Here is a 25,689-nt window from a genome sequence, read left to right on the forward strand (position 1 = left end):
CCAACTCTCCGGCCTCCAGCTGCAACAATATAAGCTCAGCGGCACCCAGGGGCCTCGCGGCAGGCCCGCACGCACTCCCCCCACTCGCCTGCACACCGCAGAATTCAAAAAGCCTCCCCGAGCGAAAAACCGCTCGTTCCGGCAAGCAGCGGCTTCTCCAGCCGCTGCTGAGTCCACGTGGCGCCGAAAGCTCGGTTTTTAAAAGAAAAGCCTCGGCGCGGCTGCAGCTGACTAGAGCCGGCACCCCCGCAGCCCCGGGAGTCGGGCTAGGCTCCGTGCCCTCAGAAGGGAGGCAGGAGCCCCCAAGAGGTCCCCCCCCAACGTTTAGGGGCAGACGCTGTCCCTTTGGGCCACAGCTGCAAATTTAAGGTTGTTGGGAAATAATTTAAAATGCCCAATTAGCCAAAACAGACCAAATCAAGTAAATATACAATAATTTTCCTACCTATACCAGATTCTCAGTGATTGGACCAAAAAGACTGAGAGGAACTGGGAAGGAAAGGAAAGCCAGGAGTATTTAAGCGTTTGCTCTCAGTCTTTTGGACCAATCAGGCTAAGAGAATACCCACAGGTGACCACTCCCCCTCCCACAATGGAAAACTAAGTAGTTTCTGTGAGGTCTTTGGTGCTCTCTGAATTTTGTAGTTTTCTTCCAGATGTTTCATTACCACAATGAGCTGATTAATACAATGAATGCTGATAATGTTACCTAATTTGGTAATGAAAGATCTGCAAGAAAAGTACCAACCTCAAAGAGACCAAGGGCTGCCATTTAAATCCTGATCTTCAAATATTTTCTTCTTTTGGTAAGAAGTCTATATCTTATATTCTGTTTTAAACTTCAAGTAATATTTGGAAGAAATGTTACCTACTCATCAAAATCTTTAAAACTCAATATTGTTAATTGTTATTGTACCTACAGTTAACTAAAGTATTTGCTTCCGGAGCTTTGGAAAAGGTAATCTTGTGTAATATCAAAAAAGTAAACATATTCTATTTTTATTATGGCTATTTTCAGGGTGGATTTGATTTAAATCAAGTCAATTTAAATCACAATTTAAATCATTATTTAATCACTAGCGAAAAGACTTGATTTAAATCAATTCGATTTAAATCATAACTTTTAAAGAGCAACTGTCATCTCTGTCCTGCAGTGGCTCCTCCTCTGACTCACTGTTGACTCACTAATAGTCCCAATATTGCAGAATATACAGCCTCATGCTACGTAAGTAAGCTTCATTTCATGCGGAATAAATATTATTAATGTATCTTAAATAGAAAACTATCTTAGATAGATTTTTACTCCAAAAGCATTTTATTAAAATAAATTTAATTTTTTAAAAAAATCTGATTTAATTTTTTTTAAAATCCATTTTTTATTTTTAAAAACCACTATCGATTTTTATCCACCATGGCTATTTTCATAGTTCAATAAAACCAGTGATACTACTTATAAGAAAACACATGAACTCAGAAATAGATTTCAGAGATAGATTTTTAAGCTCTTTTAGAAGACTAATACTTGGGGGATTGGGGTCTTGGATTGAGATTGGCATCTGGAAGCTCAAGCAGAAATTTTGATAGAACCTTTCAGGCACCAATTTGATGTCAATGTGATCCATTCCTCAGGCATCAGACCTGGATCCAATAAAAATTGCCTCAGTTACATCCAGCCAGAATTGCTCAACTTGATGTTATCTTTGGGGTCTTCAAAAACTATGCAGCAGTGAGCATTCTCTTGCTGGACAATATTCACTAGTGCAGTGATGGCGAACCTATGGCACGCGTGCCACAGGTGGCACACGGAGCCATTTGTCAGGGCACGCGAGGTGCTGCCCTGTCAGCTGGCCAGCGCGCATGCATGCGCTTGCCAGCTGAGTTCACTCTTTTTAAAAGCCATTTTTCGCCCTCCTCCCCAGGCTCCAGAGGCTTTATAGGAGCCTGGGGAGGGCGAAAAGAGCCCCCCCCCCGGAGGCCCTCCGGAGGCTTCAGGGACCGTCTGGAGGCTTCCCTGACGCCTTCGGAGCGCTCAAAACGACTCTCCGAGCAAACCGGAAGTCACTTCCGGTTTGCTCGGAGAGTCGTTTTGAGCGCTCCGAAGGTGTCAGGGAAGCCTCCGGACAGTTCCTGAAGCCTCCGGAGGGCCTCCGGGGTATGTGTGTGTGTGTGTGGCTCTTTTCACCCTCCCCAGGCTCCTATAAAGCCTCTGGAGCCTGGGGAGGGCGAAAAAAGCATGTAAAAAGGGGGGTGGGTCGCGCCTGTAGTGCGTGCATGCGCACTGGGGGGGTCGCGCATTGCATTATAGGTGCAGCACGCCCGCACACGACCCCCCTGTGCTCCCACTTGTGGCACGCGAGCCAAAAAAGGTTCGCCATCGCTGCACTAGTACATTACAGCTAATGGTACTGCACTGATTACTAGTTTGCTTCCAGGTCCAATCCATAATGCTGTGTATGACCTTTAATGAGTAGGTCAAGACACTTTAGTAACTCCTCTTTCCAAACCTGTTTATGGACTCCCTGAAATCTGACAAGGTACCAATCTGTATCTTTCACGAGACAAAGAAATGGCTTTCTTAGTGGCTGGACCAGTAAGGCACTTCTAGCTCTGGAAGATGAACTGGCACTCCCTCTAGTGGCTTTTCATTTTTAGGTAGGCATTTGTATTCATGTTAATTTATAAATTTATATTCATGTAAATTTTAGAAAGTCTGCATCTGCCTATTTTATAAGTTTTATTAGATTTATTTAGAAACTCTCCTGACTTAAATAATTGTCTCAAGTATTTACTGTATGTCATATAATTATCATAGTACAAAAAATCACAATGGGCTCGCTTTAAGGAAACCTTTTTAAATGTTGGTAGATATAACTGTTTATATTCACAGAGAAAAAAAGACCATCCTACCTTTTGGGGTTCTTGCTGTGAGAACGAGATCTAAGAATAAAGAAAAAATAAAGATGAATTTATATAAATTGCAAATGGAATTATCAACTGCACAATTAAGATGTCTCACAGAACGTAACCACAGAAATTTGTAACAAATTGGAGCTTTACTTTTCAAATGTCAACTATTCAAAGTAAGTATTCCAGGGAATCTTGTAAATGTAATAATACATCAAGTGGTTTATTTCACAATATCGTTATAAATAATGATGTAAATCTTAATGAGCATATTGGGAAAGATAAATATAAATATGAACATTATTTCAGGATTGATATATGTATTTAACATTTATTTGTATTTTTATTAAATTTAGAAATTGTCCATCTCCCTCACAAAGCAATTAATATCAACTTACAGGTATTCCGTGATTTACAAGTCTCTTAGCGACCGGTCAAAGTTACAACAGACACCCCAACAGGTACTTATGTCCCAGTTCCAAAGTTATGCCTGTGGTAGCACCCCTGCAGTCATCTGCCCTTATGACTGACTGCAGAGTTGCTACAGCACCTCACCTATTCCTCACCCATCGTGCCCTATTGGGTCCCCACAGGCACTGGGCCTGCTTTGCCACCCCACTGGGTTCCACACACTCCTCCCCACCCTTGGTTACTGTTTGCTCACTTATCTTTCAAAGATATACAGAGCTCAGGAAGTCGGGGTAGAAAAGGAGGTCAGGCTATTCTGTTGCTGGGCTACATGGCATGATCAAAGAGAAGTCCTGCCATCACTTTTCACTAGTCTTAGCTCCTCCAGGATTAGCTAGGCTAGCGCTGTTAATACTGGGAGAGCTAAGGCTAGTGCTATTGAGGAGAAAAACTGCTGGTTTTCCTCTCATCACTTGTCTTAGTTCCCCCAATATTAGCATAAAATTAGCAAAGCTAACGCTAGGGAGCTAAACGATCGTTGGCTTACCTGAACAGTCGTTCTCTGGGAGCTGTGGGAGAGTCCAAGCAAAGGTTAAATTCAGTCTATTCGCCCAAGGACTGAGTTAATTTTCTTAATCATGCCTCCTCTCCTCATTGAGGTCAGTTTAAAAACGAAGGCGGTAGTCTGTGACAGACTTGTCCACGATGTGTGTTCAGTCAAGAGAGTCATTGCTCCTTACAGCCTGAGGCGATCCGTAGAGAAGAAGAGAACCCCAGGGCGGGGTTGGACTCTCCCGTAGCACCCAGAGAATGACCGTTCAGGTAAGCCAATGGTCATTCTCCTGTGCGCTGCTTGGAGAGTCCAAGCAAGGGACATACCCAAGGTATGTATTCCAGGGAGGGAAGCAGAATCGTCCAGGGTGTGGGGAGCCGCAATGACCCGTTGTACAAAGCTCCTCCCGAAGGAAGCCTCGGCTGCAGCGTAAGAGTCAATGCGATAGTGTCTAATAAACAGTGTCAGAGACGACCAGGTGGCTGCCCTGCAAATTTCCTCCACTAGAGCTTGCGTTATCCACGCAGCCGTAGTAGCGGCACTCTTCGTGGAGTGAGCCGTAATTCTTGGAGGTATCATTTTTCCCTGATGCTGGTAAGCCAGCTTAATGCATGCCCTCAACCACCGCCCAATGGTTGACGGTGACACAGGGCCCCATGGGTCCTGGCTGAAAAGAAACGAAGAGTGATTCGGAATGGCAAAACTCTTCCGTCCTCTTGATGTATCTGCAAATTGTCCGCCGCACATCCAACTTGTGCCAGGTTCATTCTTGGGGATGGCAAGGACGAGAGCAAAAATTGGGAAGTATCACTACTTGAGTCCTGTGAAATAGGGAGTTAATTTTAGGCAAAAAGGCTGGATCTAACTGAAGGACAACCCTGTCAGTGTGAAAAATGCACAGGTCTTCACATACCGAGAGATCCACCAGCTCCGACACCCTCCTAGCCGATGTGATGGCTATAAGAAAAAACGTTTTCAGAGTGAGATGTCCAAGGCTGACAGAACGTATGGGCTCAAACGGTGACTTGGTCAGAGCCCACAGGATAAGCGGGAGATCCCATGAAGGAAATCTGTGAATTACAGGCGGATGCAGATTGGCCACGCCCTTGATGAACCTTTTCATCTGAGGATGCTGTGCCAAGGATACCGATGAATGTCTTGTCAAAATGGTACAGTGAGCTGCAATCTGGCAATGAAGCGTGTTGGGAGATAACCCCTTATCCAACCCTTCCTGCAAAAAGTCTAGTAGTTGTGGAATGGTTGCCAGGACGGCCTCGATGTTATGAGCCCTGCACCAAGTAGCGAACGCGAGCCAAGTGGCGTTGTAAATCCTAGTAGTGGATGGACGGCGAAACACCTGGATGGTGCGGATGACCTTGCCTGAAAAATTGTCCTTCCTCAGGAGTTCCCCTCAAGTGCCAGGCGGCCAGCTGGAGCCAACTGGGATCCGGATGAATTATGGCCCCCTGGCTGAGGGAGAGAAGCTCCTGAGGTATCTTCCATGGTCTGCGAATGGAAAGGCTGACCAGGTCCACGTACCAGGATCTCCTGGACCAGTGAGGTGATGTTAAGAGAACCTCTGCTTCCTCCGACAACATCTTGCAAACCAACTGCGGGATGAGGCAGCGGTGGAAAAGCATACAGAAGGCTCTTGGGCCATTGGCAGCGCAGAGCGTCGATCCCCTCTGCCTGCGGATTGGCGTATCTCGAGAAGAACCTCGGGAGTTGGGTGTTGGCTGGACTGGCGAACCGATCGACCACCGGTAGGTCGAACCTCATGGTCAGTTGACGAAAGGTTGATGGATGAAGACATCATTCTGCGTTTTCGATGGTCGTCCAGCTCAGCCAGTCCGCCCTCACATTGTCCACTCCCGAGATATGGTCCGCACGTAAGGAGGCCAGATGATGTTAAGCCCTCCCTAGAGCCTCTGATTCCGCCATCAATGCTCTGGACTTGGTGTCCCACTGGGGGTTGATGTGGGTCTTTGTCGCTATGTTGTCTGTGAGCACCAGAACATGGCAACCCACAATGTCTCGCCAGAACTGATGTAAGGCTAGCCTGGCAGCCCTCAATTCTAGCCAGTTTATGTTGTGGGCTGCCTCTCTGTGTGACCACTTGCCTTGTGCCACTTGCTCCTGGAAGTGGGCATCCCAACCCTGGAGGCTGGCGTCTGTTGTGACTACTAGTCGGTCCGGTTCCTTGAAGAGGCATCCCCTCGTCAGGGAGTGAGAGTCCCACCACCGGAGAGACTGTTTCACCTTTGGGGGCAGTCTGACACACCTGGGAGAGTTGCTGGCTTTGGCACGCTGAATGGGTAGGAGAAACCATTGCAGTTCCCTTGCGTGAAGACGCGCCCAGGGAACTATGTTTATGCATGAAATCATGAGTCCCAGAAGTTGCGATAGACACGATGGATGCAAATGGATTTACTCTCACCTGCAGCGCGCGGGTGATGAGATTGCGTCTACAGTCTGGGGATAGGAATACCCGGCAACTTTCTGAGTCTATGAGTGCTCCGAGGTGCAAGATGTGAGTCGACGGTGTCAGCTGACTCTTTTCCCGATTCACCGAAAACCTGTGATGCTGCAGGGTGGAGATGGTGACGTGGAGATCTCTGAGAGCTTGGTCGGCGGATGCAGATAGAATCAATATGTCATCTAGGTAACAAAGAAGATGTATTGGATGGGAGCGCAGGTGGGCCGCTATGACCGCCAATATCTTTGTGAAAGTCCTCGGTGCTGACAATAGACTGAATGGCAGAGCTTGGTACTGGTAATGCTTGCCGTCGTAGTGGAACCTGAGGAACTTCCTGTGGAACCTGCGGATTGGGAATATGCAGGTATGTCTCCTTCAGGTCAATGGAGGTCAACTTGTCCCCTTGTCTGAAGCAGCCTAGGATGGTCTGTAAGGACTGCATCTTGAAACGCTTGTAGGCCAGATGCCGATTGAGATTTTTGAGGTCCAGTATGGCCCTCCACCCCCCAGAGCTTTTGGGGACGAGGAATAGAATGGAGTAAACCCCCATTTCTCCTGCTCTACAGGGACTGGCTCTATGGCATTTATCTGTAGATGTTGGATCTCCGCCTGCATGTGTAATTTTTTGGGGAGGGAGACAGGGACAGGGCAACAGGCAAAGGTCCTTGGAGGAAGAGACAGGAACTCCAGGGTGAGTCCCTATCTGATTGAATTGAGGACCCAGGCGTCCGTGGTGATCAACTCCCATCGAGTGGCATAAAGTTGGAGACATCCGCCTATGCAAGGATCCCATTGGTGGTGACTTGGACCTACGGTAAGGGTGGTTGCTGGAGCCGCCACAAAATGAACGCCAAAAGGGCTGCTGTTGTTGTCAGCCCTTGTTCTTGAAGCCTGCCCTATCCTGGCTGCAGTCATTGCCCTGGGGGAACGATCTCTGGTAGGAGGTACCCGCTCCTGAAGATTTAATTCCCCGAAAGGGCTGTTTCAAAAAATATTGCCCTTTTTATCAGCCTTCCTAGTGGCTGGAAGGATCTTACGTTTGTTTTTAGTCTCTATGAGGACCTTTTCTAGGGGTTCTCCAAACAACTGTCCTCCTTTGAAGGGAGCGGAAGCTAACTTCCACTTTAACTTCATATCTGCCTGCCAGTGGCGGAGCCACAGCAGACAGCATGAAGTAACGTTGGAGGGGAATGCTTGGGAGGCAAACTTGGCGGCATTGAGGGAAGCATCAGCTGAATATTCAACAGCTGTGATGATTTTGTTGAGATCATGCTTCCATCCTGAACCCTCCTTGGGAGGCTTTGACCTCAACTGCTGAAGCCAAAGCAATGAAGCTCTAGTAAAGAAGGATGCCGAGGTGGATGCCCTAATTGACAAGGTGGCCTGGTGGGGTTTATGGCATGCCTTCTCCGCCTTCTTATCTTCAGCCTTAAGGCCTGGTAGGAGAATTAAAGGTTAGAGAAATAACAGGGGCATCTACCTATGGGAGCTTCAATACGTCCTCTAGGTTGCTTTCAACCGAATAGGTTTTTATCAGCCCCATTGGGATTTGTTTGTGAACCAGGCTGTGCCCACTGGCACTGAACAATGTTCATGAACAGCTCTGGTACAGGCACCAGTTCCTGCGCAGGAGCGTTCTCCTTGAAGAGCCTCTCCTTTGGATCCTGAGATCCAGAGGTAGTTACTGTTCCCTGGCTGGGAGTGCCTAATTCAGTGGAAGCCTTAGCTTTGTGCAGGATTGATTTGAAAAGAGAGGGGCAGAACAAGCCAGTGAAGGCAGGTTTGTCAGGGGGAGGATTTTCATCCTCTAATAACTCCTTTTCTCCTATATCGTCCTCCTTGAGGACAGATTCCTCCATGGCAATGGAAGTACCCGGAGAGGGGGGTCCCTGAGCCCCAGCCCCATGGTTGGCCTTCTGGGACGGTCTGGCAGAAGAACCTTTGAGAGCTGCGAGCCTCTTGTGGAGGCCAACTTCAATGCCCCTTTCAATGGCCTGCTCTATGACCTTTTGCATTGCAGGAGACAGATCGGGCTCTTGAACTTCGGTGGTCCTTGGGCCGCCTGCAACTCCCCTGTCCGGATGCCCTGAGGGTCCCTGTTCTTCCTCATCAATGGAACAAGCGAAGGGGCATAGCTCCTCCTGCAAGGAGGATGATTCTGGGTAACCAGGGAAGCTGCAGGAGAGGAGCCCTGGGATCCCTCATACACCAAGGAAGGAGAAACATCCCTTCGAGGAGAGGGATGGGCATGGGCCACCTGTGGATGTGTCAAGGAGCTTGAACCTTGGGATTGGTACCCAGAAGAAAGAGACAGTCTTCGGGTTTCAAAGGTTTTTTCCAAAGCCCTATGCCTGCAGGCCTCAGCCTTAGACAAGGCATTGCTCCCTCTGGGATTGGGTGTTCCCTTCCCCTTGGTGCCCTTACTGTCACCCTCCCTGTCAAGGGGCTGTGGCCTACTGCGCTTAGACGAGGGTTCAAGTTGCTCCTCTGGTGGTTTTAGATTACTGTCAGCCATGGTGTTAACAGGCAGCAGAATGGGAGGAGAACTTGCTTCTTGTGGCCGAAGGCACAGATGAGCAGTAGGCTGTTGGCACCAGTGCGATCTGCAAACTCTGCTGCGCCCTGCAGATTTGTCCAACGGGACAGGAGTATGACCAGTGGGGCCAAAGATCTCCTAAGGCGCTCTGCAATGTTCTTCTGTGGGGAGAGGGCCTTGCCAGAGCCCCGAACGAAGGCCAAGCACTCCCCAGCGGCGATCTGCAGTCTGTGAGGTAAAGCGTGGCAAATGGAAAACGGTCCGGCTGAAAAGCACGCGAAAAATCATTCCAAAATGGCGGCCGCGATCTTCGGGTAATGAGGGAGCTGTCAAACGCAAGCCGAAGCCTCCGATGAGGTCTCCGGCGTGAACAGTCAATTGGAAAGACTGCTGGGGGAAAGGAAACCTCCTACCTCCCCTGCGCCTGCCAGCAACCGCTGGAAAAGCGCCATGGCAACAGCAAGCGCTGCGGAGAAAAGTGGAGTCGCAAAGCCCCAAAGTCCTCACAATCACTTTAAACACAAAAGAAGTGCAAAAGAAACCGCTAGATAACTACAGAAAAAACAATTACAAAAATAACAAACTCTATACTATTGAAGGAGAATTCCAGTCTATTCGCACAAAAACTGAAGAACTCTCCAAAACGCGTGTGAACTGGGCTGGACTGAGTTTTTAAACTGACCTCAATGAGGAAAGGAGGCGTGGTTAAGAAAATTAACTCAGTCCTTGAGCAAATAGACTGAATTTAACCCTTGCTTGGACTCTCCAAGCAGCGCATAGGAGAAACTGTGTAGCAATGCAGGATTTCTTCTCTTTGATTATGCAACATGGCCCAGCAATAGAAGGCCCTATCCTCTTTCCCTACCCTGACTTCCTGAGCTCTGAGAATCTTTGAAACATAAATGTGCAATTGTAATGGAGTGGGATAGGGAGGAGACCCATAGTGTGGAGGTTAGCTGTTTCCCAAAAAACTGTAATCAGAATATCCTGTATTAGCAAATTAATGCTTAATGGCCTTAAAGAATATCTTACAATTTTAAAAGGAGATTAATTCAAGAAACCCTCTTTCATTTTATTAGCTACTCCAGAAAACATTTTAAAAAACACTTGTTAACCTCACAATTATGAAATGTAAAATGATGGAGGGGTCCCATTATTGTCCTGTTTTGGTTTAATGTCCATAGATTTGTTAACATTTACTTTACTTTACTTTTATTTGCGCTTATAGACCGCCCCCTCTCCCAAAAGGGACTCGGGGCGGTGTACAGTCCATACAAAAATACATCACATGAATAATTAAATAATTAAATAGTTAAATAATAAACATAGTTTTAAGAGGAGTAAAACAGCCAATGTAGTGTAGTGGTTAAGATGCAGAATTTGCATCAATGATGCTAGGTTCAAATCCATGGTCATTGTCACTCTTTCCTAGTCTAACTTGTTCCACAGGGATGTTTGGGGACAAGAGAGTTTATGGATATTGTCTTAACTCTCAAAAGCTGAGATATAAATCTAACTAATAGTTACAATGTGAATGTTATTCTGTATTGTATACCAATCAAGCATGGAATACAGCAAAAATAATTATTTTACTTTGGAAAGATAGCAGTACCCCAGACGCATAATCTTGGATGGATTATATTTGTTCACTCTCTGCTTATGAACTGGTTGGGTAATGATATAATGAAAGATTGAACAATGGTTTTCCATTGGGGTCACATTTTAATGCTGTTTATAATAGCTGAGTTGCTTCCCATACATATTATAATATGTTCTTGCTCTTTTTTCTTTCCTTTGTTATCTGTCTTTCATCCTGATTACTAAAGCAATAAAAATAAATCTAGAAATCACACACTAATGAAAACATTCAAAAGTCTATGTGCATATTTTACTTCATCAAAGCAAAATGTTTTGCATTCTAAAGGTACATGGAGAATCAATCTAATATTTAATTTCATTTTTATTTTTAGCAGCAGCTTGAAGCTGTGGGATCAATGTATACTTATGCAGGATACTTAATTATAAAAGCAAAGTCAAAGAACCAAATGTTAGTATGACAATAAGAAGTAATAAGAGTTCCACCTTCTTAACTTCTCTCTTTCTTCTTTCTCCCTTTCTTCTCTCCGCTTTAAACGTTCCTGATTTCGTTTCTCCTGTTTGTCAGCCACAATTCTCTGAAATCATTTTAAAAATAAAGATAAGAATTTTCAAATATTGAAATATTATATAAACCGGGCTTTGAGCCCTTTGAAACTGGGCCATGGAAGTGGCGGATGAGCATGTGCGTGCATCTCCACTTGCGCAAGTGGTAGGCAAGAGAGCATGCACACTCCATTTGTGTAAGTGGCATACACGCTTGCCTGCTGCTTGTGCACATAGAGCTGCATGCACTTGCTCGCTGTTCACGCAGAACCATCCCCTCTCCCCCCCTCCCTCTGGGGCGGTCCACAAAGCCAGAAATGTTGGGGTACTCTGATATAAACCATTAAATATATATATATATATATATATGTATAAGACAAAGTTACTTTTTCTCACCAATTGGCAGCATTATTCTAATGTGATAGCACTGCAGGTTACATATATCATATAGGAATATGTAGGGAACATGTATACTATCCCAATATCATTGTCAATTACTTTACCATCTTTTTTTATAAACTTTAACTGAACTCACACTCACATAATGAAAAGAGCAAATTAATTTTGGTCCATAGTTACTGAAAATTAAAATCTAATCACAGAGAATAGCTAAAAGCAGCAGGAAAATAAATGATTATAAATAAAATGTCAGACTATAAAGCAACATAATTCTTTCATAAACATATACTAATAGTTTTGCTAGATCAAGGTAGTGTTATCTTAATCCAGCATTTTGTTTCACATTATGGACTCGGGGGTGCTCAGAGGCAATAGATGGACTAGATATACCCTTCCAATCCTCTGCTACTATGTTTGATTTGAATGATAAGAGAACATATGATTATGATAATACAACTTGTATTTTGGTTATTTCTTTACATTTATTCTTTTAATCTTCATAAGGATTATAATCTGCCCAGGACCTCCCCTTTAGCAACTCAAGATGGTAGGTAGTAATCCCCTTTCCCATTTTTCCCTACAACTGTTTGAGATTCATTATTGGGAATGGACTTTTAAGGTCTGGTCCTAATTCAATATTCCAGCTCTTTAATTCCACTTCTTGGCTCATAGACATGTAACACAGGGCACAATCTTTAGAGATGTCCAAAATGTTTAAATTTTTGAATAGGACATTTTGAACTCAAATACAGTATTTAGAGTGTGAAACCATTGCATATCTTTACTACACACAATGTCCTTGTTAAAAATACTGGTATGAATTTTTTAAAATATAAAATGTTATTAAAAATTACAGCTAAAAAGACAAAAATAGGTTTAAAAAAACTAATGAATAAAAAATAGAAAGTGCAGAAAAGAAAATATTGTGAAGAAATATGTTAAAAGTGACTTCCCTCTTCCTTACAAGTATAAGCAAATTTAATAACATCACTTTTTTTTAAAAAATGCAACAAAGAATCTCTTCTCCCACATACCTTCTCTTATCTATAAAAAAATTCTTAAAGTCTCCCCATTTTAGTCCTCATCAGCATAAGTGCATTAAGAGTCACCAGAGATAACAATGTATCTGTTTTAACTTTGACCAAAAAAACCTGGTTCGTATTCCTACTTTTTAATAATCTTCATCTTTATCCTTTTAAATAGTGTCTTGGAATTTGATTTTTTTAAAATTTGTTCTTTGTTCCTGCTCAAAAAATTCCTGTTTAAACAAGCTTTAACAAGCCTAGGAAAATTATTCAGGTCACTCTTTTGATTTGTTATTTATATATCCATTTTAATTATTAACACATCAGTTTGTTTTATATCTACAATGTAGCACTTTTTCTATATCATTCTTGTAGTCTGTCATTTTTAAATCTGATTTTAGATCAGAATCAATCTTGCCAGGTAAAACTTGTTCCTCTTTCATAACATCTTTTAAACTTAGTCTATCCATTGAGGCACACTCTCTTAAAATTTATTTCTGGATACAGTATTCAAAAATATTGTTTAGCATAGTTAAGATTAAAATATTTTGCTTCACTCTAAGTCAAATTTAAGGTTCTTCTCCTTTAGTTGTCATCTTTTATTTCTTCCGATTCCTTCTAACATCCAACTTTCAAGTTCTCATCCTATCATATTTTTTAAAGAATTTAAAACAAAAGCATTTTCACATGGAAATTATAATTAATTCCAAAATCTTATTCTAAACCCATCTGGACCTATACTCCATTTGTAGCTTCCCAAATCAAAGTTCGGGCTGGACCGTGGCCAGCCTTAGATCCGCAGCACTGCCTCACCCCCCCTGGGTGTGCACACAGGAGGCGGCCAGTACACGGGGCTTGGCGTCCCTAGGGAATGCATTCTGAGTGCTTCTTTTCACCCAGGATGCCAGCTCTCATGTGGCTCGCTGCCCTGAGGTGGCGCTGCAGATTTAAGACTGGTCACAGCCACCACCAGGTTACAAATCAGTGCCCAGGTCACCGGCCTTTTATTGGGACCATCCCACCACCGCGTGGGAAAGCCATCCTGCCAATCTCCCTCCCTCCCTTCCTGAGGCACAGAGGAAGGAAGGAGATGGCAAGGAGATGGAATGGGAACTTTAGGACCATGGGGCTTCTGCCTGCCAGGTGTGATGGGTTATAGGCGATCACCGGGGATGTGGGGGGGGGGGATGCAGTGAGCGGTGGTGGCATGCCATGAGGGGGGAGGGAAGCAGAACTGCCCTTGCTGAGAGGGCATCAGCTGTGGAGGCAACGGAAGGGAGGGTGGACAAAAAAGGAAGCTGATGTTCCGCATTTTTAAAAAAAATCTGTCATAGAGTCCAGACAGAGGCTTCCCATTTTCATCCCTCTGCACTACTCTCCGTAAAAACTTGTCAATCTAAAGCAGGGGTGTCAAACTCAAGGCCCAAATGCAAAATCTGGCCCACAAGGTGGTTAGATCCGGCTTGCAGGGTCGTCCTGGAAACAGGGAAGGACTGGCTTGCGGCACCTCAGCCTGGCCCAAGCCGACTGGGCACTGATCTACAACCTGGTGGCGGGCATCTGGACTGGATTGCAGCCAGCCTTAGATCCACAGCTCTGCCTCAGCCCCACACCCTGGATGTGCGCACAGGAGGTGGTGAGCATGTGGGGCTCAGCATCCCTGGGGAATGCATTCTGAGTGCTTCCCTAAAGACCATTGGGCTTCTGCTTGCCAGGTGCAATGAGTGATTGCTGGGCATGGGGGGATGCGGCAGGAGAGTGGCAGTGGTATGCAGCTTCTGGCATGGGGGGGGGGGCAGAAGCAGAACTGCTCTTTCGGCACCAGGTGTGAAGACAACGGAGGGGAGGGTGGACAAAAGAAGCTGAAGCTCCGCAGCTTTTTTTTTTTTTTTAACCTGCCAGAGACAAAGGCTTCCCATTTTCATCCCTCCCCGATCATTGCCTCTGTGTGGCTCTCCGTTCACTTCTTCCAGTCCCGTGCATGTGTTTGTGTTGTGCATGTGCATCGGGGGGGGGGGGGGGTCTGGCAGCAGGGGCTCTGAAACTCGCAGTGACTGGGCTGGCCTTACAAGAAGCAGGTGTGGCGGTGGCACCAGCAGAGTCAGGTGAGGCATGTGATATGGTTCATCAGACGCGCCTGCTCCATCCCATACCATGTGCCTCTCCCTGCGCCTCTGCCTCTGGCTAATGCCACTGCCTAAGACAAGGTGAGGCAGGGGGTTGCTGCCAGACACCATCAGCCCACCTACTCCGTTTCTGCTTGCGTTTGGAGAGCAGGTCACTGCTGGTCCCCCTTGCGGGTCTTTCCCTGGGCTCGTACATGGAGCATGTTCTCCTCACACACCTGATGCACCTTGGCACCACCGAGGTCACCAACAGCTCCCACAGGTCCATTACGCCGTTGCCGTCACCATCCGGAGCACCAGGCCCAGCCAGCACAAAGGAGGTGAGGTGGCCAAATAGAAAGCCTGAGTACAGGTGATAGACCATGCCCAGGCCCAGCAGCCAAAAGGCAGCCACCTTGAGCAGGGAAAGTGGGATCCCCATTTGCTCCATGGCCACCCATGCCCAGCCAAGATCAGGTTCCTTCCCCCCATCTGCTGGGCCTGGACGGCCATGTTGCTGATAGGGATCTGGTTTTCCTCACTCGAGGTGGCTGCCTGTTGCCTGCTGGTCCTGGGCATGCTCTACCACCTCTACTTGGGCTTTCTAGCCGGCTACTTTGCCTCCTTCATGCTGGGTGGGCCTGGTGCTCCAGGCGGTGAGAACTTTATTTGATAAATATTGCCAGACCTGGCCAGGAGAACAGCCTGCTGCGTCATAGCAGAGCTGCTCTGAAGGCAGCAGAAAACTACTGGTGGCCAAGCCTTGCCCGGGATCCCCACCAAGGCACAGACAAAGGTGAGTGAGGCGGAGGGCGAGCAGGTGGCATGTGGGTGGAGGCCCTGGGGCAGGCCAGAGCCGGGAATGGTGCGTTGCCCGACCTGGCCAAGGTGAAGGGTGAGTGGGGCTCACCGTTTGGGGAATGGGACATCCCTGGGCCCCGAGTCCGACCTAGGGTGAAGGGTGAGTGGGTGGCATGCTTACCCTGGTGAGCAGAGCAGGTAAGACATGGAGGAGAGGCAATTAACTGGGCTGCATGGCGAAGGCAACATATATAGTATGGGGGGGAGGGGCGACCGACACCAGCCAGAGGTGGTATTTGCTGATTCGGCAAACCAGTTGAAATTTCAGCTACCAGTTCGGCTGAATACCACCTTTTGTAATGGAGTATGAATGGATTTCCAGAGAAAAAATTGCAGACTACACAACCAGGAGCACTACTCAGGTGACCCTGAGGACACAGATAAACCTCCAAGTACTTCAACGACCCTCTAAAGGGATGCAAACGACCAGCTGTCTGCAAGGAATTTAAATCCTTCCATTCCCCACTATCCTGTCAGAGCTGAAGAAGCTTCTTGGATGAGAAGGGAAATATCTTCAAAGAAAAAAACAAGAAAGTCCAGTTGTCTCCTGAAAAACACACCTTTGTGACTCAGTAGCTATCTCAAGTGGTCCGACCAGTTGTCTGCAAGTATAAATTCTTCCATCCAATCAGAGCTGTAGAAGCTTCTTGGATGAGAAGTGAAACGTCTTTAAAAAACCACTCCAGAAAGTCCAGTTGCCTCTTGAAAAAGCACCTTTGGGACAACCATGACCTGGATGACTGAGAATCTCCATAGACATTTTGGAACTACACTTCTACATCTCTGGTTTAGTCATTTAAATACAAATTTAATTTCTTGTTTGAAAGGTAATAAAGGGCTATTTATACTATTTTTTGAGGAAGCTCCTCTTTCTCAGCTTCATCATATTAATTTCAAGTGTGGTATCAACAGGACATTACTGAAATAGTCTGATAAGTAACAGTTCATAACAGTTGGAAAACAGTAATATATACTTACCCTTAGTTCTTCAAGCTTTTCTCTTATTTCAATAAAACCCAAGTGCAGCTTTCCTCCAAAATGATCAGCAAGCCGCCTGTCATTGTCATGTAGGCCAAGATAGGCTGAGCATACTTCACAGACCCGTAGCTTTTGCTGCTGGAAACTGGAAGCAGGCATGGAATTCCGGTACACTTCCTAGAAGATGTATGTCTCTTAAACTATGAACAACTTACATTCTTAGTACAGAATCAATAATAGTTGATTAATTTGGTTCTTTTGTGTATGTTGTTTGCTAGTTTTCCTGATTAAAATGAAACAGAAGGTATTATAAGAGTAGTAACTGCTCTCTGCAAATAAGCAAATATTTTCTTCACTCTCTCTTTTAAAAAAATGTATTTTCCAACTGAAACAATATTTTGTGGCAAATGAAAACCACTGAGTATGTTCCATCCTTTTATGAATGTTTTAATCCTTCTGGTACTTTGCTCAGGGATATAACTAGTGATTGTAGTATACAATTGAGATGAGCCATAAATAAAATAAAAGTTAAACAATTGGTGTGTATATGTGCACTGTGTATTTAATGAATATAGTTTAAATATTCTTTTAATTATCAACTCCATGAATAAGGATTTGTCCTTCCAGGACTGAAAGAATATACTTTTGTACATAATCAGATTACCTCTGCTTCTCTTTTCTTTGCCCTTGCTTTCTCTACTTCATCCATTACTTTCTGAGACTCTTCCACATTTCCATCAGCTCCAAGTTGTTCCACTTTAGCAAGCAGTTTTCCAATTTCCTCATTTAATTCATGGACTCGTTCAGCCTTTCAGAGAGAAAAGCAATATGTACATTTGCTAATATTACTAATGTTCACTATGTAGAAGCCATATCAATATAAAGCAATAAGACACTGCACAATGCAGTGCTTCCGTTCAGCTAGCCATTTCCTTTTCCAGGGTACACTGACCTATTATGCTATGAATGCAATATGCAGATTTGAACAATAATAAATAGAAATGTTTATATAGGATGCTTATGGTGCTTGAATATGAATAAGGAGCAACATTTCAAAATTTTCAACACTGAAAATGAAATAATATTCAATAAAAATGACTGTAACATGGGAAGTGTTTCATTTCCGCTCAGATTATCTTTACAGACAAAAGTGTCTTCATACCACTAAGGCAGAGATAGATAATTAGTGTCTTTCAAAAGTTCAAACTTCAAAAGCCCATCCAGTCACGGCAGTAGCAATGGACTGTGAGAGTTATAGTTTTAAGGCACTACAGTGTTTATGCTTACAGACAGGCAGGCAAAAAAGGAGCTACATTCAATTGCCTCTTCACATAGTTGAGAAAAAAAATTAACTTTGCATTTTGCATTCATTGCTCCTCCCCAATATATCCCATTTTTAATTCAATTTAAAGACCTTGTAACACATAAATATGTACATGTAGGCATCTATACTTATGCGTTGTATGCACTCTTACATAAAACTAAAAACCAAGATAATCAAATCTTTGCTCAACTAAAAAATCTGTGTAGTTTTGTGCATTGTCATTTGTTACCTTCTAATTTGATATAAAATGGGACTTCCAAAATTCTTTTATATAAATGCTATATATAAAATGAAGTTAGAAGTCCTTAGGGAAAGCCCTGTAGTGAGTGAATATTAAGTACTTACCTTGGCTGCCACTTCAGCACTGATCTCTTCTTGAGTTTCAGCCAGTCTTTTCTTTGCCACTTCAGTTCTCCTATCACAGTCAGCAATGAATGATTGCAGGTGATCCATCGCCTACCATATAAATCAGAAAAGTACCATACTGACTAGAAATAAGCACATTTTCAGAATGCAAAAGTTAACAGTAGAACTAAATACTAAATGTATACATTGCTGGTTTAATTATACTTTTCTGGAAGATTGTAAAACAAATAAAACTGAGACCATGAATTCTTACTTTCAAGGTACTAATCACATCAACACTTGTATTCACAAATATTCAATCAAATAGAACAATCATTTTGAGGATTGAGTTGCATATATCACTGATTTAGAACCGACAAGTTAACAGAAATTAAAATAAAACTAAAATGGGAATGAAGATTTCACATCTCAAAGATTCAAGTTATTCAAATATCCTAAGAAGTTAACTATCATGTGATGATGATTTCAGAGAATCTACTATAGAAATTCAAAGGCTCTGTATTCAATGTTTCAATTCGTGTGTGTGTGTGTGTGTGTGTGTGTGTGTAAAATCAATATTAAAAGGGATTCTGGGTGACTTTTTATTGTAGTGATTTGTGATTTTTATTGTGCAATCTATTGCCCTTAGTGTGTGCTCCACTTTTTTCCTTATTTAGAAGATAAATGGGACAGTGTAACTACCCTGTGTCACTAGGAAAATGCATGCGTTCTTCAAAGATCATGTGCAAGTCTGAACCTCTTTACCTTTTAATTTCAAATGAAAGACCTTTCTCACTTCAGCTTCAAATAATTGCACACTTTACTAATAACTGTCAGAAATTCTAAATTAATTCTATATTAAATATTTTACAATGCACAATTTGAACAAATTAATGTTTTTTTTATCAGAGCAACCTGGTCTACCCAAATATGGGACGGAGCATACTGGTTCCACTTTAGTCTTAAATTTATATTTACTGATAAAGAAATAAAGGGAGACTAGTATAGATCTATTTCAAACTATTTAGCCATACCCTCTGGGATTTGAACCTCAGCTACTTACACATTAGGTAAATGTATTAACCTCTAAGCCACGAGCTCTCCTTGCTTTGTCAGCTATACAAGGGGAGAGATTGTTTTTTATCAGGGCAACCTGGACTATATAAATATGGGACAAAGCATACTGCTTCCGCTTTCGCCTTTCAGCCCCAATCCAGGAGCCTTTGCAGGCAGTTGCTTCAGGTTGCTGTATAAATTTAACACAAAAAATGTTGCAAAAGTGACTGCCTGTGAAGGCTCCTGGATTGGGGCTGAAAGGTGAAAGCAGTATGCTGTCTCATATTAGGGTAGACCAGGTTCCCCTGATAAACAATCTCGCCCCTGGTATAGCTGACAAAGCAAGGAGAGCTAATGGCTTAGAGGTTAATACATCCACCTAACATGTAAGTAGCCTGGGTTCGAATCCCAAAAGGGCAGAGCTAGCTGACAAGAGCTAAATAGCTTGAAATAGATCTATACTAGTCTCCTTTTATGTCTTTGTTGGTAAATATAAATTTAACACAATTTGACCTCAATTTGACCAATTCTCTTTCCATTCTTTATAATATAAAGATAATTTGGTGATAGAACATACGTCAAGTTCAAAGAAAAAGTCTTGCTCTTTTGATGCAATTTCATAATCTGCTCTTAACGCCAAATCATGCACCTTCAGACATTCTCCAAGATCCATCCTCTGAAACACAAGACAACACAAAAGAACAATTTTACAAGGAAATACTAAATGGATACAAATTATATTCTTATTTCAATATTCAAAAATATCTATTGTTTAATATATTTTAAATTACTATACACATTTTGTTTAAAAGTGATCAGTGACATCATACTGGAACAGTAGATCAATACACTTAAATAAAAAATACAGCACTCTTAGCAGAAATTCTTCTTCCTGGGAAGAAAGAGCTTTTTTCAGTTCTTGCATACTTTCCCTTATAAGCTAGTGTGCTTAACAAATCAAGTTACAAACCAAGTTATTAAATTTTTTATACAGTGTGGAAATATACATAATATCCATTGTATTACTTTTTTCAATTTCAGTGTGGATTGCCAGTCTTCTTCCCAGGGCTGAAACAGAGTGACTGGGTCTGTAAACTAGAACTCATGAGCCTGGTGTTTTAAGTACTACACCAAACTGGTTCACTATTGTATTACTTTTAAGTCACATTAAGAACAAGGTTTGAATATACCATGTTTCCCCGAAAATAAGACAGGGACTTTTCATTTGACCCCCGAAATAAGCGCTTGGCCTTATTTTCGGGGAGGTCTTATTATTTTTGAGGTGCAGGAGGTGGCGAGCGTGGTCACCTCAGGGCTGCTGCTGTGTTGCAATATTTTCGGGGAGAGCTTATTTTCGGGGATTTATTTTAGCACATGTGCTCAAAAGCCTGATTGGGCTTATTATCGGGGGAGGTCTTATTTTCAGGGAAACAGGGTATGTCCTTTCATAAGAACAAATGATGCTTGATTCTTTACTTGCCCACTTTGAATAAATCCTTCTACAAGGACTGGTAGAATCTCCTTGCTGGATGGGTGGAGAAGAGTGATAGAAAACCCTATTCTCTGAGAGATGTCCTAAATTAGAATGGGGTGTAGTACTTTGTTTTAAGCACCTATGGGAATGGCTTATACATGTAGTCCTTGACTTACAACCATTTGTTTGGTTACCGCTTATAGTTACAATGGTGCTGAAAAAAGTGATATATGACCAATTTTCACACTTAATTGCTATTTATAGCATCCCCACAGTTACATGATCAAAATTTGGGCACTTGGCAACCAACATATATTTATGAGAGTTGCACTGTCCTGGGGACATGTAATAATCATTTGTAATCTTCCCACCGGTTTCCAACAAGCAAAGCCAGATTCACTTAATAACCGCATGATTCATTTAACAACTGCAGTGATTTGCTTAACAACTGTAACAAAAAAGATAGTAAAGTGGGGTAAAACTCACTTAACAACAGCCTCACTTAGCAATGGAAATTTTGGGCTCAATGGTGGTTGTAAGTCGTGGACTATCTGTAAAATTATAAAGTAAATTATAAAATAAAAACATTAATACATAAAGAAATAAATCATTGGGGTAGGCTAGAGCTTGAGCCAAGAGGCTATTTGGTGTGGAGCCTGATGGAAACAACGGTTTGTTTTTATGTCTGTTTTTACCATCTGGGATCATTGTGAGAGGGGAAACCATGTATGTTCTATAAATAAATAAAATTATTACAAAGGTTTACAGTTTAAAGTGACTGGTACCATAACTTGGACAGAGGAGAAATGAAATACAAAATTTATATTTTATAATATAATTTAAAACCGATATGCGTTTAGCTTTCATAAAAATATATAAAGCAATTATTTAAATTTATATGCCACTTCTCTCACTAATAAGGTGATTTTGGGTGGCTATATACATCACATGAAACACTCAGAATTTCTCTTTTCTCTTTCAAAGCTCTCTTTAGCAACTAAGTTGCCTGATCCTTCTTCCACTATAATTTATGCCTGGGGATTCCTAGTTATTCTCAAAGGTTCATTGGATTCCTCTTATTCCCCACCATCAGTTTCCTTCCTTCCTTGGCTTACTAAATAAAACCACCAAAGTTTTGCCTACTTTTCTAGCTCTAATGTAAGTAGGAGAATATAGAAAGTACTACTGTGCAGGTAAAGTGTGGACAATAAAAAAGATAAAGAAAGTGAAAGATCCAAGTCCAATTTAGAGATATAACCTCTATTTTACTTGTAATCATTTGCAAAAAGTTCTTGCACTAGAAAACTGCTTCATAATTTTTAGCACTGTCTATAATAAAAACATTACAACATTAAATTCTCTATTTTCACTAGCCAGTCTAATGCTATATACGGATACCAAAGAGTAAGTGATCACTCCAATACATACAGATTTAATAATGAAGACTTTTGGTATGAAGTGCATTAAAGAAGGTACACTTTAGAAATGTCTTATGATAAAATGATTCTATGTGAAAGACTACCTTCAATATTTATGATTATCAGTAATATCACAATCAAAATATTCTTTTATGATAAGGCTAGAGAATACTTTTGATTAATTGAGAGCCAATTTAGTGGTTGAGATGTTGGACTAGGAAGTAGAGACCCAGGTTCCAGTCAACCTTCAGCCACAGAAGGTCACTAGGTGACTTTGGGTCAGTCACTTTCTCTCAGCCCAATTTACTTTACTTGAGGTGGGGAAAAATAAGGTAAGAGGATATAACTTCAAATAATAATAGTAATGATGCATATTAAGTGCTTTTCACTTTATTCATGTCAGAAACATTTTCAAATTATGGATATATACCATCTAATACTGAGCAGCTATGTGTAAATTAGGTCATAAAGATATAGCACATATGAAAAGTACTGAAAATAAATAGGATTAAAACTAGATGACATTTGTCCAGTATTAGGCCACATCAACAGCATTTTCTCTCACCAGTATGAGTCTTCCTCTGTGCATGTTGAAGAACATCATATGCACTGTAACATATGTGAGATGGATTATTCTCCACATTCACAAAAATGTATAGGGAAGCTCCATTTCCTTAGATTGTCCTTTGATCTTCCTACCCTGGCAATCTCCACACAGGCCAAGGTTGTTCCTGACTGGGCAGCAGATAATCATGAGGTTATGCCCAGTTGCCTGATAGCTCTTTCTCTAGTAGTGCACTATTGATTGCCTGGTACATTCTTCTCTATTTTTTAAAGTCTCTACTTAACTTCTTTGCTTAGTACTTTATTTTTTTATCTTGTCTTTATTTTTGGTAAACTCAAACAGCGTACTTATTAATATTCTAAACTTTCCCAACATAGTGAAATGGGTTGGGCTCAGTGTATGACTTATCTTAAGTCACCTAGCCAGCTTGAAATGTCTAAGTTAGGACTAAAACGTACGGTACTCTGGTTTTTACACCAAACTACCTCTCAAGTCACTTTCTCTCAACCCAATTTAATCACATGATAGTTGTAGAGGAAAAATAAGAGAAGGTACTATCTAAGACTGCAGACATAAGAACTATTTGGAAGGTCCCCCCTCCTCCCCAATAATACACTTATGTTCTGAAGTGTTTGAACCTTAATTAAATTTTATTATGTCAGAGGTTTATGCCAAATATTTATGCCAAAAAAACACCTTATAGTTTTGCAAATCTACCAACATTTCCTCCGATGTCATTATTTGTTCTTTTTCCACCCCTATCTTTGTGTCTTGATAAGAGCAGCGGTGAAAATGCAGCCAATTCTAGCATGTAATGAACTCTTCAGAATGGATCTAGATACCGTCTTATTCAGCAAATCACAGCTTAGGCAATCTGTGAAGCCAGTATCTAGATCTATTCCGAAGAGTTCATTACATGCTAGAACTGTTATCAACACCATAGAAGAGTATGCTAAAAATTCCTTTGCCAGTAGCCACATTTTATGTATAGGAATTTTAATATATGTAGAAACTTTTTAGGCTGCAGACAAGAAAATTTATATACCGTGCTATAAGATGCATGAGAACGCCAACAGGCTAGAAACTAGCAGACTGATTTCAAGACTTCACACTTCTCTCAGTCCTAAGAAGCAGGCTATGGCAAACCACTTCTGAAATCCTGCCAAGAAAACTTCAGGGAATTGTCCAGAAAGTTTCCAGGAGTCAGTATTGACTCAGAGGCATTCCTCTTTCCCATTTTATAGATTAAATAAAATACACAATACATTTTCTTCACTTTGTTTTGCTTTCTCTTCTTCTTGTATGCCAGTGTGAAACAAAATGCAAATATCAGTTTAGTACTTTAAATAGAAGTGGTAATGTAGTGTTTATTACTACCACAATAATACATATTAAACAAATTTATGAAATGACATGCATTTGGTTTTAAATAAATATGATTCCAGCTATCATTTTCTGAAGGTAGACGGAGAACTTCAATATCTTCTCCAGTGAATTTGCTCAAGACAGCACTCTTCAAGTATTAGAAATCAGAAGAAATGAACAAAAAAAACCAAAAGGTTTTTAGAGAAATGATGGTGAAAGGCAACATCAAAATATGCAGAGGGAACAAAAAAATGCCAAATGTACAAATATTTCCCTTCCATTCTGAATAAAAAGTAACACTCATAAAAGATCTTCCTTTCAATGCCCCCAGAATTATCTTTTGTTGTAACTAAACTTTTTAACCATTTTAAATAAATAAGAACATGTTAACAATAATTAGGATATCTCACTGACTTCAGCAGAACTGTAGCATACCAATTTAATCTAGATTCAGCATTCACTTTGTTCAGATCCAGTGTTGTTGTGTTATTAAGATCTAGACTGAAAAGACTAGACCTAAGTACATTTGTACTCTTGGAAATTCACTGTGTGCAATCAAGCCACTCATTCTCACAGCAGAACCACCTTAGTGGGCTATTGCTATAGGCAGATTGTCACCCTAAAGCCTTCCTGAAATTTGTAGGATACTACTCTAATCAATTAATCAATAAAAGTTTGAGGCTGGCAAAAAGAGATAAAGCAATAGAACTTTAAAGATGCTGAATACAGTTTTTGTAAAAGCAGATTTAAAATTACAGCCACAAGCAGTAAAAAAAGCACAGGATCTGGATGGCCTTTGGGAAAAAGTTGTATATTAACAAACACTCTTAAATGAATATTTGCAATTCTGGACTCATATAAATCTGGAGATCTGTTAAGTTACGGTTTAGCCAGAAAAATTAGATTTAAATTGTAGCATGTTTCATGGTGACAAGCCTATTCTATCTTGCTGTAAATCTTTAAATATTCTGCATTTAAAGGTAAATTTCATCTCTGGGCATTTTGGTATGCTAACTGCTTAAATAATAGGAAAATAATACATTATAGCATTACTGATTTCTTAGCAGTTAATTTAAAAGTTTCCAAATGCATGCATTAAAATTTAAGTTGTTATTTATTTTCTCCTTTTTTGGGAGATGTATAATAATTTTATTCAGACATTTAGGATTTTTCTTAAAGTTAAAACTGATTTTCTGTTTTTCAGTTCTGTATGTTATAACTCTGGACTTTTTCTAAGACCAGCAAAAACTAATCATAATCATAGAAATTATTCTATATCCCCCAATTCAGTTACATTGAAAATACTGAGTTAGACTTTTACAATAAAACTTGCCAAATAAGAACATTCCATGCATCACTTGCAAAAGTATAAAAATAAATAGCCCAGAGGCAGTCAAATAGCAATTTGAAGAACAAAACATTCATTGGAACAATTTTATCAGGTGCCATTGAAGTCAAACTGTGTGCAATGTTTCTTACAAGTTATACCATGGGCAACTGTTTTCCAGTCTATGTTTTAATATGAAGTATTTAAATTATGAATGCAATAACCTACGACACATGCAAAATATTCCATTACTATATGAATTCTACAACTAATAAGGTATGGTCAATTTTAAATCATTGGCTTGCATCGTGATAAACAATTTTATCCCAAATATTACTTATATTAATTTATTATTAAATATAATTAGTATTAATATTAACCCAAAGAGTATAAATGAACAAAAATACAAAAGGCAATTCTCAATGTCT

The 25,689-nt window shown here is 41.6% G+C and overlaps 1 protein-coding gene across 2 annotated transcripts in view; it reads right to left on the reverse strand.

Moving 5' to 3' along the window:
* The window catches only part of LOC309394198 (putative RNA-binding protein Luc7-like 2), a 56,822-nt gene that overhangs the window by 9,293 nt on the left and 21,840 nt on the right, over positions 1-25,689 (reverse strand). For both annotated transcript variants that reach the window (XM_081957081.1, XM_081957082.1), the window contains 6 exons: positions 19,690-19,788; positions 18,057-18,167; positions 17,052-17,195; positions 16,388-16,564; positions 10,960-11,051; positions 2,908-2,937 (listed from right to left, as the gene is read on the reverse strand). In XM_081957081.1, coding sequence (XP_081813207.1) covers positions 2,908-2,937; positions 10,960-11,051; positions 16,388-16,564; positions 17,052-17,195; positions 18,057-18,167; positions 19,690-19,788 — 653 coding nt within the window. The remainder of the gene's footprint in view (positions 1-2,907; positions 2,938-10,959; positions 11,052-16,387; positions 16,565-17,051; positions 17,196-18,056; positions 18,168-19,689; positions 19,789-25,689) is intronic.

This window comes from Natrix helvetica (genome assembly GCF_964273705.1).
Source record: "Natrix helvetica genome assembly, chromosome: 6".
Taxonomy (NCBI): domain Eukaryota; kingdom Metazoa; phylum Chordata; class Lepidosauria; order Squamata; family Natricidae; genus Natrix; species Natrix helvetica.